This window comes from Pseudochaenichthys georgianus, chromosome 22 (genome assembly GCF_902827115.2).
Source record: "Pseudochaenichthys georgianus chromosome 22, fPseGeo1.2, whole genome shotgun sequence".
NCBI lineage: Eukaryota > Metazoa > Chordata > Actinopteri > Perciformes > Channichthyidae > Pseudochaenichthys > Pseudochaenichthys georgianus.
In genome coordinates, this window is record NC_047524.1 from 20,736,105 (window position 1) to 20,752,268 (window position 16,164).

The 16,164-nt window shown below is 41.8% G+C and overlaps 1 protein-coding gene across 3 annotated transcripts in view; it reads left to right on the forward strand.

Moving 5' to 3' along the window:
* Nucleotides 1-16,164, forward strand: part of ralgapa2 (Ral GTPase activating protein catalytic subunit alpha 2) — a 103,585-nt gene that overhangs the window by 24,351 nt on the left and 63,070 nt on the right. For 2 of the 3 annotated variants that reach the window (XM_034111044.1, XM_034111046.1), the window contains exons 4-18: nucleotides 1,752-1,809; nucleotides 4,449-4,492; nucleotides 4,581-4,761; nucleotides 4,914-5,029; nucleotides 5,825-5,963; nucleotides 6,419-6,627; nucleotides 7,489-7,734; nucleotides 7,973-8,155; nucleotides 10,289-10,423; nucleotides 10,521-10,669; nucleotides 10,766-10,877; nucleotides 11,234-11,471; nucleotides 12,465-12,644; nucleotides 14,440-14,586; nucleotides 14,993-15,115. In XM_034111044.1, the coding sequence (XP_033966935.1) occupies nucleotides 1,752-1,809; nucleotides 4,449-4,492; nucleotides 4,581-4,761; nucleotides 4,914-5,029; nucleotides 5,825-5,963; nucleotides 6,419-6,627; nucleotides 7,489-7,734; nucleotides 7,973-8,155; nucleotides 10,289-10,423; nucleotides 10,521-10,669; nucleotides 10,766-10,877; nucleotides 11,234-11,471; nucleotides 12,465-12,644; nucleotides 14,440-14,586; nucleotides 14,993-15,115 (2,260 nt within the window). The remainder of the gene's footprint in view (nucleotides 1-1,751; nucleotides 1,810-4,448; nucleotides 4,493-4,580; nucleotides 4,762-4,913; nucleotides 5,030-5,824; nucleotides 5,964-6,418; nucleotides 6,628-7,488; nucleotides 7,735-7,972; nucleotides 8,156-10,288; nucleotides 10,424-10,520; nucleotides 10,670-10,765; nucleotides 10,878-11,233; nucleotides 11,472-12,464; nucleotides 12,645-14,439; nucleotides 14,587-14,992; nucleotides 15,116-16,164) is intronic. The other variant, XM_034111047.1, reaches the window with a different exon arrangement.

Below are 16,164 nucleotides of genomic sequence, written 5' to 3' on the forward strand. Positions count from 1 at the left end.
TTTTGTTTATTTTACAGTAAATTATTTAAATAGCGTCACATTTTTTTTTGGAGGCATTTTATATCTCCCAATATTTGGCGATGTGCCAAAGAAAATGCTGCTTGAGTGTCATTTTTTGGGAGTCTCATTTGAAAGTGTCTTTTTTTTAAGAAGACCAAACATTTGTACTCACCCAAAGTTATCAACTTCGGTTTCATTTATTAAATAATTGTATCTATATTGTTACATCACTTGAAATACTTTTTTGTATATATTGAGCTTATAATAGCCGTCACTTGACATTTTCACGGTCTCACAAACCATAATATGAAGCTGTATTACTCATAGAAGCTTTCTCTCGTACTTTGTCTTCCTTCTTGTTGCTGCTGCCGTGTCACGTAGCATCTTTTGGCCTGGTAAAGGAATTGTTGCAGCTATTTCATGCTCATTTTGTGTCACGCTCTGTATCTGTCTCCTTCCGGTGTGTCCCTCTCCAGGCAAAGAGCTTTTATCATGCCGGCCACAGTTGCTTGTGTGCTTGAGTGGGTCAGAGCTGCATACGTAAAGCAGTAGAGGATCGACTTGACCTCTTTGTTGCAATCATGAAGTCTTATTGGGTCAGCGATTAGGGTTTGATGAAAAGTGAGCCATTGGGGCATCAGTTGCTCACAGTGCAGCGACTATTAACTAGCCACGCGCACACACACACACACACACTCCTACAACCCTTGCCCCTCTCTTTCTTCTCTCCTGAGGGACCCAGTTAACCTGTCGCTGCATTTAAGAATAATGATAGGCTGCTGAAAGGTTAGGGAGCTCTAATTGAGTTGTAAAGCGGTTGTTGGCGAGGTGATGACATTTCTCTGGGCTGTGCTGTGTCACAGGGATCTGAGCACACGCTGGGCCGAGTGGAGGGAAAGGGCGAGGACGCTATTCCTTTAGTGTAATCCTGCTCTGGCAAAACAAAGGCGGTTGTTGTCCTCTCTTTAATTTGGGAACTAATTATTAGAATAGTGCTGCAGCTAATAATTGTTTCCATTCTTTCTTAATCCGTCGATTATTTTGTTGATGAATCTGTTAAGTACCTGGTCCGTTAAATGTCATACAGCAAAATGTACCTAAAAGGTTATGCTCATTACGTGTTGATGTTTGTATTCTGTGGCTCGACTGTGACATGTTTCCATGCTTTAATGTTCAAAAGGGCTTTGTTTTTCTCATACTGCCTGTTTGCTTCTTTCACCCTCTGTCTGAAAACAGAGCCCAGGCTGCTCTGATTGGTTAGCTGTCAGGCTCTGTTGTGTCAATTTCTTAGAGATGTCCCACCCCTTAGCCTATCACGTGTTTCTATACAGCATCACAATATCTTGATACTTTAACGTACCTATCATTTTGTACACCCCTAGTAAAAAATGAAGGTTACCATATCCATAAAATCTTTATATACATATACAATATAGTTTAACATAAGACCAAGAAAACAAGAAAAATACTTTCATTTTAGACCCGGTAACGGTGGATCTTTGCTGTTTTTGCATGAAATAAATCATTTTCTGTTAATAAAATCATTAAATAATAATAAACTAACAGTAATCCCTGAAAGAAAATCTACTCAAAATAAAGCCTGGAGCTGTTCAGTCCCTAGATCTCGGTGTAGTAAGTAAATAGTGAAGGGAAAAAGCCCTACAATGTGACCTAATGCAGCCATTGTGCTAGCAATGTACCAAACTCTCCCAACCAACCCTAATCATAACTCTCTTTTTCTTGTTCATCAGAAAATTCTACAACATCTGCCCGAGAAGATCTACAACAGATGGCAGTTTCACAGTATTGGTATGTATTGCTGGCATGTTTTTCACTACCATATTAAAACCTTGGTCTCTCTGTTACACCTGACTGATAGAAGCCACTGTGTTTGCATCTTTCCTCCTTCTTATGTAACCTCCAAGATACTCTTTAGGACAAACCATCCCCAGAGCCATGCCTAAGCCTTTCATAATAAAGAGAACATAATCAGTCTTGGGAGGGGATGTAAATGTGAAATGCAAATGAGCACTTCATTTGAAATGCAAATAGGTAATTGAATTATGCTGCCATGATTTCAGTCCCTTACAAAAAAATGAAAAGGAAATCCTTGCAAGGAGCGATAACCCCAATTATAACTGTTGTTCTTCAGCCGTCGGCATCTAAACAGTGTGGGTCTAGATCCCGGTTGTAGATCAGCCTTCCCCCTCAGGCTTCTAATTCCACATATCAAGACTCATCTGAGGTCTGATGCCCTTAGACACATTCACTACTTTGTCATTCATTGGAAAACAAATCTGCACAAGCTTAAAGCTGCCTCTTGGCTTTTTCATGAACTCGCATAGAATATTTCCCCGGGTCACTGGTCAAGATGCTCTCCTTCCACTCTGTTCTTCTGCTTTTGAAGGAGCATCAGCAATGGAGGCTGAATAGCTTCCCGCCATACCTGAGTTCGATTAGAATTGATCTTTTTTACTTCACATCATGTTTTTAATCATTTTCTTCATCCAGTCGCTCTGCTGAAAGTATTTCAGAGGTCTTGTACAAATGCCTTGTGAGGAATGACTTTAATGACTTGTAATGATTGTGTGCTTTTATCTGAGGATTGCAAGGTCAGATGTTTGACACAGACCATTAGAAGCTGGAAGAAGAATCCCCACAACATCATTCTTACTACTACTTCCTTCTCTCCTGAGACTAAGGATCTCTTTGTGTGTGTCCCAGAGAAATGTTATAGATTGATCCGGTTGAGATGGGAACAATATAAGCACCAGACAAACACCCTTGTAAACTCGCACACAATAGACTTTCCTATGCTTTTAAAATAACATGTGGGCGTCAAATCCCTCGGTTGTGTACCGTCTTAAACAAGACTTAAAAGTATGATATTTAACATTTCTGCAATAAACCGGACTTGACATACCTATACAAGGTTTGTGCAATTGCATTATCCCAAAACACTCAGAAATGTCTGTAATTGTATCACGCTAACGTTGAGTATTATTTGGTGAGAATAATAGCGTCACATCCCCTTGTGCCCCCCCCCCCCTCTAGTTGCTTCATGGGAAAGGAGGGAAACACCACATGTTAGAGAGTGAGGAAGGAAGTTGAATATCCAGTAGAGACTTTTTAATTGACACGATAATTCAATTTCCATCCATCATACTATGAAGTGCTGCAAAGACGAGAAGATAATGCCAGCCGCCCAGATTATGACCATTCAACAAGGTCCTAAAGTTATTTTGAGTATGACTGTTTTGACCACGCAACCTATGGTGGCAAATGCGTTACAACAGCCCAAAACTTTTCCATTAGGAGAAAAACGGAAAAATCCACGGATTATCCAGCGCGTTAGCACGTGTCAGCTAGCATGGCTATCAGCACCGGGCTGTTATTCGTGGGTGCTTAATGTTAGCTACAGTAGCTGTATGTGTGGGCGTCTCTTCTAATGGTAAGTAAGCAATGCAACCTTACTAAAGCTTGCATTACTTGCGGCTTGATCCTTCGAATTTAATGACAAAACGTGAACAAACTTAATGAGAATTAAAACATTTCTACATTAACTTGCCCTTGAACGTAAAATCTGATTTTCGTGGCAATGTTGGTTTGTATTTGTCCCATGATCCCATGCTTCTTTACATGACATCAAAGTCAGTGTTTTATTATTGTTTTCATTGAGACACCCATAGCATCAGAAACAACACACTGTGCGTTTGAACACACCACTGGAGAACATTCATTTTTGCCGTAGCATAATGACAATTTTATCCTCAGTCCTTTATTGAAATCTCCACAGCACACAGAGACCTCATAAGTACAGAACTGTCTGCAGGCTGTCAAGAGCATGTCATTACTCACACACAGAGAAACCTCTTCCGCTCAAGGTATTTAGCAATCAGAGCAATGTCTCATGTGATTACAGCGGAACCAGATTGCCTTCATGAATGCATGTCGCTGCCAAATGATGTTAATTTTCATCAGGAAAATGTGAAGCCTTGCCACTCTCTCTGGTTTGTCCAGCCATCAAGGTCAATTTGCCACAGTGGCGATTACATGCGGTCCTCCATACGCTTTTGGTCTGGCTGTTGTGTTTCTGCTTGCCGTGTAGATTTCTGTTGAAAATCTAGTTTCTAACAACCTTATCCACCCTGATCACACCCCATCCCGCAGGCCCCTTCCACAAGAAATACATTGGTAATTATGTAGTAAAAAAACATAATACAAAAGTTAATTAATTAATTATACAATACAAAATATTATTCATTGTAAAAAATAAAAGAATCATAATACATTGTAATATAGAAAACGAGGGAGAAAATAAGAAATATGCAAGTATACGAATAGTAAATGGTTAATGGCACCAAGGCTGCTGTAGCACTAACGTACACACAGGAACATGCACACGCACGTCTAGGTCGTACATTAATTTGTACTTCTATTTTTTCCAGGTTCTATTCTGAAAAAGCTTCTACACACTGGAAATTCATTCAAGGTAAGTGCTGTTTTCTTTCCCATGTGATGCACTACACCACTTCTCTTGTATGTATCAGTTAAAATCGCCCCACCGTTCTCCCGTGTAGATCCGCTGCGAGGGGATCCGTCTCTTCCTGCTGTGGCTGCAGGCCCTGAGGGACAACTGTGCCGAGGAGCAGTTCCTTATCTTCGCCTGTCTGGTGCCGGGATTCCCCGCTGTGCCCTCCTCCAGAGGGCCTTGCACCCTTGACACCATCATTTACAACCCCTTCTCCAACCCCCCTGATGGTGCATATGAATATTCCTACATGTTCGAATTAATAATGAGATGGAAGTCTGAAACATACTAAACTGATATCCAGTTGTGCATATTCCTTTTAATTGTTAACTCTCATTTCTTACACTTAACTTAATCTCTTTGTATGTGTGGATCTGAGCAGCCAAGGTGGTGCCTGAGGAGATTACCCCCCTGGTCCCGGCTGTGGTTGGAGAAAAGGTTGCAGAGGATCAGACCTGTTACATCCTCGAGACTCTGCTCAAGTACATGGTCATCCAGGTAACAAACAATACTTATGATGGGAAAAGACTACATCTCTTTTTGCCAGATTATCGGTGTGTGTTTGTTATAATGTTAATGTCCTTCATCACAGGGTGACATCAGTGGCACAGGTAATATTCTAGTGAAGGGCTGCATATAACAAAGGAGGGACATGGGTTTATATGTGTTTATTGTATTTTTGCAACTCTGGCACAACAGTTTCCTTCGGGATAAATAAAGCCCTATCTCATCTTATGTTTGTGGCTCATGGTTCACGGCACGATGCAAAATGGGCCTCCAAAAGTTGGATTTATCTTTTTTGATCTTTTTTTTGCGTTACACAATATATTTTTATATTACTGCGATAATTGTTTGATGCAAATGATCATACTAATGTGATACCCTGCTTTGAAGGGTCTCCTAAATTGTTCTCAGCAAGGAAGGACTTGCAGGATAAAATAATCCTTCCAAACAATGCATCTGTATTGCACCTGTATATGTAAAATATACCATCACCTTGCATACTATGTGTCTGTTGTCATGAGCATGGAGTAATGTGAGGTTGTTTGTAATCCCTTTCTTGTACAGTAAGATTATAAAGCGAAATGAGTTATCAGTAGATAAGTGCGTAACGTTCAAGTCTCTGAATGTTGTACCTCGGCCAAACCATTTCCCCTTCTGTGTACTGTTTGTTGGGGGAACCTTCACAGTATTGTGCACTGCAGATCTCTGAGTGATGCTGGAGCCTTCCTCTCCTCTCCTCTCCTCTCCCTGTAGCCTGACCTTGTCTGTCTTCTGCTCTCTGTCTGCTAGGCCTCCAGTTTAGAATGGAAGAACAAAGAGAACCAGGACACAGGCTTCAGGTTTCTCTTCAGCCTGTTCAAGAAGTACTACCTTCCACATCTCTTCCCCTCCTTCACCAAGCTCACAAATCTCTACAAGCCTCTACTAGGTAAGCTGACTTACAGTATACATGCTGTCCACTGTATTTGGGCTGAAGCCTCTTTAAAGGAAATATGTTACACACTAACTACACACTGTAGTTAAACTCAAGAGCAGCCAAGCATAAACATCTCAATTTGACCATTTATATTGCGCAAGTGTTCAATGAGAATTAGTAAATTCATCATATTATTAAACCTGTTTTACATTTGTATCGTTACGTTATAAGATCATTACACGCAGAAACACATAACAATTTGAAACATTATTTATGGAATAATTTAAAAAATAATTTATTATTTTGGGTTGTCTGTAACCTATTCAACATGCTTCTTGTTCAAATCCAGTTTTTGTATTATTATTATTATTATTAAATAAGTAAAACTCTTTTGCTCTTCTCCTCTTGTCCTTCCCCTCCCTCTGTCCCCATCCCTCACTCTTCACTCTACTATATTGCTCGATTAGACCTCCCCCACCACAGACCCAAACCCTTGTATGTGCCAGTGACGCGGAACAATGAGAGCACCTTCTGCACTAGGGACCAGTACCTGTCCCCCCGCGTGGCCTTCATCACCTGGCTGGTCACCTTCTTCCTGGAGAAGAAGTATGTGAGCAGTGCTGCTGCGGCGCAGAGCGCCAAGAACGGCACAGAGGTCATTCCCAAACTCATCCAGGTGTGCACGAGAATAACATCCTGTTTATTTTTCATTCTGTCACCGAGGAGGGAGGCTGTTATGAAGGGGTTGTTGCAGCGAAACCCCTGAGCACAAGCTGCAAGACACCTGGTCACAAAATACTGAACACACGTATCACTTAGAAAATAGTTTCAAGAGTTGCAAACACTGTTACAATACTATAATACACAAAAAGGGTGTTTTATTCATGTTTCTTTGGCTTTTATACCAATTTCTATGTGAATATATGTTATGACAGTGAACTAGAATAATTGCTTGCGGAAAGGTTTGATTAAATATATTTTAACCAAAATATATTAATATCTAAAAATCTAATAAAACACACAGTTGTAGCATCACCGCTCATAATCCCTTTGAAGTCCTGAAAAGTATTAAAATACTTTACAGAAGATAAGATTTACTTATATTTATCCCAATTTGGTAATATTTTTAGTCTCAGCAGCATGTAAACAAGGCATTGTACACAATGTGAAAATTAAAAAGAGTAGAAAATATAACATCTCAACATTTGCAGAAATGAAACAAAAGTAAAAGATATATAAATATTGACGGTGAAATTGTGATTGACCCTTTTTGGCATTATGCCTTTACACTAAATTGAGTTACAGTTTTGTGGGGAGGGAAAGAGAGGAATTCAATCCAGCATTTATTATTTGAATTGCATGAAGGTGAGAACACATTTGAACAGTAATGACCAATACAGTATCAGAAAATACCATAAAACACAGATAATTGACAAAGGGAATTCTAAACAATGAGACTCTAGTGTCCAATTGTGCAGAAGCGTCTGTGCAGCAAACTAGGGTGACTAATTTCTCACTGTGTCTCCATGGTGCCCAGACTGTCACTGCGGGCAGTAGCAGCCAGGAGAAGGAGAAGGATAAGACGTCAGATGGGGATACTAACGGGCCAGCAGGGGAGCCGGAGAAGAGCCACTCCAACAGCAGCACGCTGTCAGACCGTCGGCACAGCGATTCCAGTCTGTGTAGCATCGAGGAGGAGCACCGCTATGTGTATGACATGGTGCACGCCATCCTTCTGTCCACCAGAGACAATGTGAATTTTGTCAACGAGGTCTTCCACCAGGTACAGGGCCAACAAGTAACATGTCTTGATTTGATGTTGCAATAATGAATACAATTGCAAGTATTATTTTGGGTCAAGCAGACTGAATGAAGACACTGTCATACCATGTACTACGTCGCCCTCTGCTGGCCATTTGATAAGATAGCTAAAAGATCCCTTCTATTACCAGGCAACCTTTTTCAAAACAATTCATAATTCTATAAAAGTTCAAATTAAAAGTCTATATTTTTCCCCTAAGGCCTTCTTGCTGCCGTCTTGCGAGGCATCAGCAACCAGGAAGGTGATTAAAGTGTACAGGAAGTGGATCCTGCAGGATAAGCCCAGCTTCATGACGGAGCCTGAAGTACCCACTCCGGGAGAAGAGATAGATGGCCGCCCTGAACAGATACTCAGCTCAGAGGCAAACAGCATGCACGTACAGGTACCAAAAGCCAAATATAACAACTTAGCATAACATACAAGTATACCTGTGATGGGTTATTATATTGTAAAAAAGGTCAAATGATTGGTACTGTTGCCTTTTTTTGTGTGATTTTGCTTCCATTACTGATATAAACTAAAAGAATAACACTACGGTGGTCTCAAAGTAGCATAGATAATCAAGCCATGACCATAACATATTTATACTAACAAACGTGTGTGGTCTTTGCTATTTAGTAAAGGATCTGTCATAATATCTTCGCTATTGCCTACCGACAGTTGTTGAAAGTTAATAAATTAATTTACTCAAATACTTTACCTAGGCACAATGTGTTTTATTTGTACTACTTTATATTCTACTCCATCACATTTAAGAGTAGAATTACTCTTCCCTGCATTTATCTATTGAATTACTTTGCAGATTGAGATCATTTATAATAATAAATAATAAAACAAATATATTTTATAATAAAACAAATATATTTTAATATTAGAATATACCAATGAACAATGTATGATATAATACAGATTTAACTATCCACCAGTATATACAGCAATTGAAATAAGCCCAACCTTTCCCAGCTTCAACATTAAAAAGAGGAAAACATGATTGCATAAATAGTTATAATCCAGGAATGTAATATATGATTTTGAAACAAAGCATTAGCGACATTGGTAGTTTACGTTAACTTTTTACACTGTTGCTTTGCTACTTTTGTTTAAAGGTCCCATGTCATGGCCATTTCCACTGATCGTAATTCCATTGTTGAGGTCTACTAGAATAGATTTATACTGTGCAATTTTCCAAACTCACATTGGTTTCGCATACAGCATCTCTGTAAAGTATGTGTATTCACTCTCTCCACTAAACGGCTCGTTGCAGCTCTTGCCCCCCCCCCCTCCCTGTGAGCCCAGTTTGCTCCGATTGGTCGGGACCAGTCGGGACGTTGTGAATCGCGCTGAGCTCCGTGGTGGTGTGATTTCCTTGTTTAGCGATACACAGCGAAACACAGCCAAACTCACCCTGAGCACACACAAAGTCACAGCCGAAGTAAAAACAATAAGTGTGGCTTGATATTGAGTAAGAAAAAGGTTGATAAACGCTGTGAGAATGGGTCTGTAGAGAGAATAAATGTCTGTTATCAGCCTGCAGCCAGGGAGGAGAGATCAGCAGAGCTGCATGCACTGAGTGTGTGAGGAAGTCCGTGGATTGGTCAATTTGGACCAATCAGCGTGGGCTTAACGTAACGGCTCCGCGGACGTAACGTAACGGCTCCACGGATTGACGTACAGTGACGTATCACCAACGAGGCGTTTTGGGGAGGTATTTTCTGTGTTACGGAGCGTCCACACTACAGCTTCAAAAAAAGCTTGGAGCTGGGCGTGTCTGGAGCTTGGGGATTTTATTCAAGCAACACGACCAACAACCAATCACATGAATCTCCCGCCCCCGACATACAAAGCAAAAAACCCCGGGGATTTTATGGGAGCAATATATATATAAACTCCCCAAACAGGCGAAAACCTACCCGTTTCACCCACTGTCTCTGCCACCTCCCTCCATGCCTGGTTCCTCCGGTTTGTATCCCGGTAGGTGAAGAGGGTCTGGTCATACAAAACCGGGTGATTTGCTACGGCGATAGTTAGTTTCTCCTCCAACTTTTTTTGAAATATAGAAATGAACGGCGGGATATCTCTCCCAGCTTAGACGCGGTTTGATTGGCTACAGCTTGAGCTGTCAGATTTTCGGAAACGGGATTTGATTGGCTGGTGCTGGCTACTCCGGCGTCAGAAGTTGAACAATGTTCAACTTCTGACGCCGGAGACGGACCGCTCTGCTACCCACAATTCAGTTCGGCGAAAAAGCGAGGCAACGTGACGTCACCCCATTGAAAGTGAATGGGCAGATTGGAGTTGTCGACGCTGTAGTGTGGACGGGCCGTTAGAGTTTTACTCGCTACAGGATGTACTTTGAGGGTTTTGACTCTTCACACCGTTTACATGCATAAAAACCTTCATAACACACAAGGGGACGGGTAATAACCGGAAAAGCATGACATGTGACCTTTAAGTTAAAACTCTGAATACTTACTGCCTACTGACCAATTGACTGGTCTGCTTCCTCTTAAACCAGTCGGCAGAGAGTCTCGGCCACAGACGCTCGTCCAGCTGGGGGAGGACTTACTCCTTCAGCAGCGCCATCAGCAGGGGCTTCTTCACCGAGGCGCAGAACAGGGACGTCAAGGCTGGCATCCAGCCCACACTACAGGTCTGTCCCTGAAGATCACAGCATTTAGGAACTGGAATCAGAAATGCATACTGTATGCACGTTGACTAACTTCATCTTGCTTTTTGCTCGTGTGTAGGTGTTCCTGACCAACTCCTCCAATGTCTTCCTGCTGGAGCCATGCCAAGATGTAGCTAAACTCCTGGATAACCAGGTGGAGGTGTGCAAGGGGGTTCTCAGCATCTACCGGCACATGATCATGGAGCACACGATGAACACACAAACTTGGTCAGTGAGATATTCTGATAGTTATTCCTTTGTGATTCTTGAATGTTATTTTAGGGATGAATTCACCCTCTGGTTTTGATTGACTTTGTTCTGCAGGGAGCAGATGCTGCAAGTACTGCTGAGGATCACAGAGGCAGTGATGAAGAGGCCACAGGAAAACCAAAGAAAAGACAGCTTCGCTGAAAGTTTAGCATCTATACTTTTTAGGGTATGTCTACAGGTGCCTTTTACATTCACTGAATAACAGGGTTTGCTATTCATCACAGGAAAAAGGGAGTGAGTGTGGATATGTCTTTGCTCCAGCGAGTAGTCCCTCACTGTAGTTCACTATACAGAACATTCCATGTACATAATTCTATGCAATTTCCTTTACAATTATGATTTGTCACTCAGTAACCTATATTCACTTGTTGTGTGTCTCCTGGTTGGATTGACAAAAAGCCAAAGAGACACTCTACCAAATGAGATGTATCGGTGTGAAGACCCTGCGGTCACATCTTATCAGGGGATGGGATTCAGAGCTGTCTGTCCATGCTAATACATCTCTCCTCGTCTCACATTCAGACCATCATCGTGGCGTGGGTGCGAGCCAACCTGTGCGTGTTTATCTCCCGGGAGCTGTGGGACGAGCTGCTGGCAGTGCTGTCCTCTCTCACCTGCTGGGAGGAGCTGGTGACAGAGTGGGCCAGCATCATGGACTCGCTGACGGCTGTGCTGGCGCGCTCCGTTTACGGCCTGGACATGGCCAGCCTGCCTCTGGACAAACTCAGCGAGCAGAAGGAGAAGAAGCAGAGAGGACGTGGTGAGAGGGGGGAGGGGGAATGGGAATTGGGAGTGGTAGAATTTGGATGAAAAAATGTGTTTGAAAACTGACTTTTGGGAAGGTGATGCTGGTTACTTTACAGCTTTGTTTTGTCATATACTTTACTTTAGGGTGGTTGTTTTTATTCTATCACTTTAACATGCAAAATGTATGTTCATTATTGTCAAACAATGTAAAGAAGTATTAAAATACCCACATTTGTCAAAAATCCCCTTGCACTCGACGTCACTTGTATAGATCTGGCTGGGGTTTCTGAACATGCCAGACATCTATATCTATATAAAAGATTACAAATATGTGGCCTTTACATTTCTTTAGTCAATCACTACAATTAAAACACAACAACTTCAAATATAAAAATGTCTACTTTATTTTCATGGGGAAATTTGTCTTGCCGGTAGAACACACAGAGACTAGACACACAGCTTCAGGTACAAAACACATATTTAAATGCATGAATACGCAAGTTACATCAGGACACCAACATTCTAATCAATGGAGGAAAAAAAGCAGAACTTCTGTCTTTTTCCAGCTATGCAGATGTAGATTTTCCCTTTTTCTTTGCTTTCCACACGAAATGAATACGACATAAAAACTGCCCAACTTCCATCCATCAGTGTGCACTGCTGTCAGCCAGAGTGACACCTCCACTAGTCGTCGCCAAAGTCATTCATGTTCAAATCCTACACAGTGTGGATTTGACAATGAGCTCATTCAGATACAGCTAAGCAACAAGAACTTTAAGAATATGGGCCGGATCAGACATTGACAGCTACTACATCAGTGTGTGGGGTGTTATTACTACAGTGTTTTAATGGCTATGATACCATAATCACTATAACGGTTAAACCTGTTAACTGTTTTGCATGCCAGTCGATGTTGTTGGTGCTAAATCCAACTATCAATTTGAATATACATTTGAAATGTACACTGACACCTCATGAATCAGCAAGTGTTGTTCTCTGCTTGCAGGTGCGCTCCAGGACTCCCAGAAGGCAGCAGCAGTGGCGCGTTCCTTCTCACTGAGTCGGAGAAACCAAGGGGAGCAGGGCGTGCCGGGGGGGCAGGAGCCCATGAGGATTCGCTCCGCCACTACGTCAGGAGCCCCCGGTGTAGAGAAAGCCCTTTACAATGTCCGACAGAAGGCCTCCGGTGAGTACCTGGGGTATTAGTAATAGCATTAGTATCGTGTTATATTATATACCATCATAGCAGGCAATAATATAATACAAAGCTTTTATAAAACCCACGGTAAGTATGATTCAGTTTTAATCCTCTGGCTTTGTGTGAGATAAGCCTTCGGAGCGCAGCGTCAGGTTTTATCAGACGTATTGACAGGTCCGTGTACATGCTAGCCCAGGTGTCGCTGAAAGGCCCAACAACAAAGACAAAGGGGCCAGCAGATGGCCCCCCATTGTTCCCCCTCACATGTCACCGGCCAATGTCAACATGTTTCCATGTCAGCTCGATTGCTGGCATACAGCACAATCCCCCCCCCCCCCCCCCCCCCCCCCCCCCCCCACTGACAGCATGTCAAAGGCCAGCTTTGGACACTTATTGTCATTACCTCAATTCAGACACAGCAAACACCTCTTATCTGATTGGAGTGTGGCAGGCTAATTATAAGTTGAGCTGGAAGGCAGTAGGGTAGTAACTAGCTGCAGTGCCTGTCTTGCTCGTCTTAATTTTGTCTAGACAGAATCTTAATTTGGAGGATAAAAGACGGAGACGATGCCTTTTCCTTTCTTGGCCTTCCGCCTCCCCAATTACCACCGAAGTACTAAATTGACGAGCTTGTTGAGCTAGGAGCAGATGTATTTGTGCCTGAAGGATGAAGTCTTAGAAGGGTGTTGTGTGTTTGTGTTTGTGTGTGTGCTGACACATCTATTATGTGTTTCGTGCATGTTTATGCACCTATTCTGTTTATTTGTATCGAGCAAAGATGGACATTAAACACTACCGCTTCAAATTCCCTTCCCTTTCTTTGGCCTAATTGGATTTCTCCCACATTGATCTTCAAAGGCCCGCAGCCCTCCTCCCCACTCCTCAGGAGAGAGCCCACACATCAATTGCACGGCAGTTTTTGATAGTTTCATTAAGAGTGTAATTAATGCTCATTAATATGCATAAATGGGAAGCAGTAGCGGGCTGCAGCGCAGACGATGTATCTCTCTTACTGAAAGGCATAATTAAAGTGTGCTGAAAGCGGAGAATAGAACTGTCCTCTTTCATTGCTCTCTTTGAGATAAAGCCTGAAGTGCTATCCACACACAATGACAATGCCTCAGCATTGACAACTGTCAAAACTTGGCTCTACTTCTGCATGCAAATTCAAACTAATATTGTTCAGAGATCGTGTCTTGATAATAGGGAAAAGGCTGGTCATATCATTATGGTACTCATTATGCTTCCACTATTACAATGGCCCAGTTCAACCAGTTCTCGATCTGCCAGCCTTAGGATGGTTCACCTTAAGCTCAATTGTGATATATACCAAAAACAAAAATATAAAAAATAGATATTATATTGAGATAAACCATTACGGTTTTTTTTCTTATGACATTGAATTGAATTATTTATTTCCGATTGGGAAATTCAATTGGACTTAATTGCATGAAACTAAGTCATTGTTGCCCATTACTCAAGAGTTAATATGCTTAGAATGAAAATGCACAAAAATGACTTGTAGGACACGACATTTGGACTCCGACAGTAATTCCATTTATTTTCCCTTTGCTATGAACCTTATTTATAATTCCCTTCATAATCAGATGTAATGTATTTCTGTTTATAACATATATGTAGATCAAACTCTGTATCTGCTGTGCTTTATTTACTCACTCTGTACTCTGCTGTTATTGAATTCTGTCTCCTTCCCTTCACCATTTTTTCTGTTTCCACTGCCTTTCTTTCTTTTTCCTCTCCTTTTCTTTTTCCGTGATGGAAGCTAAGCGAAGCCAGTCCATCAGCAACTGTGTTCATCTGTACGAAGCTTTGCCCAATGCTAAAAGCGTTCCTATGCTTCTCCACACTGTGAGCTCTTTCTTGCCTGGTATCTCTTCTGGTAACTCTGCTTGCTCTCACAGACTTTCAGGTAAAGTGTGTTCTGAGAGCTGCGTGTGTTGATGTGTTTGTGACCTCCGCCCTTCCTTTCAATCCGTCTGTCACTATCTGTTATAAGCTGTCAGTTCCCACGTCTGCTGTCACTGAGAGGTTTATGTTTGAACAGTAACTTCACTGCCCTGTGCTTTACTTATTGTTAAATGTGTTCAATCTCTAGGTAGAAATGCAGTCTTTAACTAGAGTATGTCTGTGTCACCACTGCATGTGTGCATGTCATTATTTATGTCCAAAGTTCTCATGAATATGTTAAATCTTCATCTTTACTCTGTTTTAAGTCCTTAAAGACTACAAATGAGATGTGAATGTGTGTGTTGTGCATGCTGTTTAGCTCTTGTGTCTCTGCCTGACTCCCTCTCTTCTGTTCTCCTGTGTGTCAGACGTGGATGAGGGTCAGCTGTCAGAGTGTGGGGGGGAGGAGGAGCTGGGAGGCGGGGAAAGCCCTCTGCCACGTAGCAGCAGCACCTCCGACATCACTCAACAGCTCTCTGACACTTTACCAGGTACATACAAACAACACCCTGAATTGTTGTTCCGTACACGTTTTACCTCTGATATTAAAACCTTGGCCTCGCACTGTTTGTTTTAAGAAGAGATTTAGAGATTTTGTAACCCATTGGTTAACTTCAAAGGGAAAAGTCATTTGCCAGTAAAGTTTCTCTATAATTAATCACAACCCCTTATAATTTAATTCAATCCAATCTAATGACTTAAATCAATAGTTGTTTATCCTTTAATGTTTACTAGATTTCAGCAGTGGTTAAGAGACTCATATCCTTAGCCTAACTACAAATTGAAATATAACTGAAAAATTACACTGAACAAAAATATAAACGCAACACTTTTGTTTTTGCTCCCATTTTTCATGAGATGAACTCAAAGATCTAAAACATTTTCTATAGACACAAAATAACCATTTCTCTCAAATATTGTTCACAAATCTGAAAAAATCTGTGATAATCATAATAATTCCTTGCATTTATTATAGCGCTTTTCCAGTGCTCAAAGGGCTTTACAGATACACATTACACATATTTGTATATACATGCAATGGTCACTGTGGACAATACCCACAGGAGCAAGTTCAGGTGAAGTGTCTTGCCCAAGGACACAACGGCTTTACAGACGCAGCAGCGGTGGGTTTCACCCCTTGATCTGATGATCATTGCACAGCACACTGCGCCACACCGTCCATCTTCACGCCTCGAAGTCATCGAGGCGCTTTTACAAGTACACATTGATATTGATAGTGAGCACTTCTCCTTTGCCGAGATAATCCATCCCACCTCACAGGTGTGGCATATCAAGATGCTGATTAGACAGCATGATTATTGCACAGGTGTGCCTTAGGCTGGCCACAATAAAAGGCCACTCTGAAACGTGCAGTTTTGCTTTATTGGGGGGGTCTGGGGGGGTCCGAAAACCAGTCAGTATCTGGTGTGAGGGGTAGGGGTAGGGTTAGAGCAGTGCTTCTCAAAGTGTGGTCCGCGGACCACTGGTAGTCCGTGAGCGCCCCCTAGTGGTCCGTGAGTATATTGGTAACATTTCACAT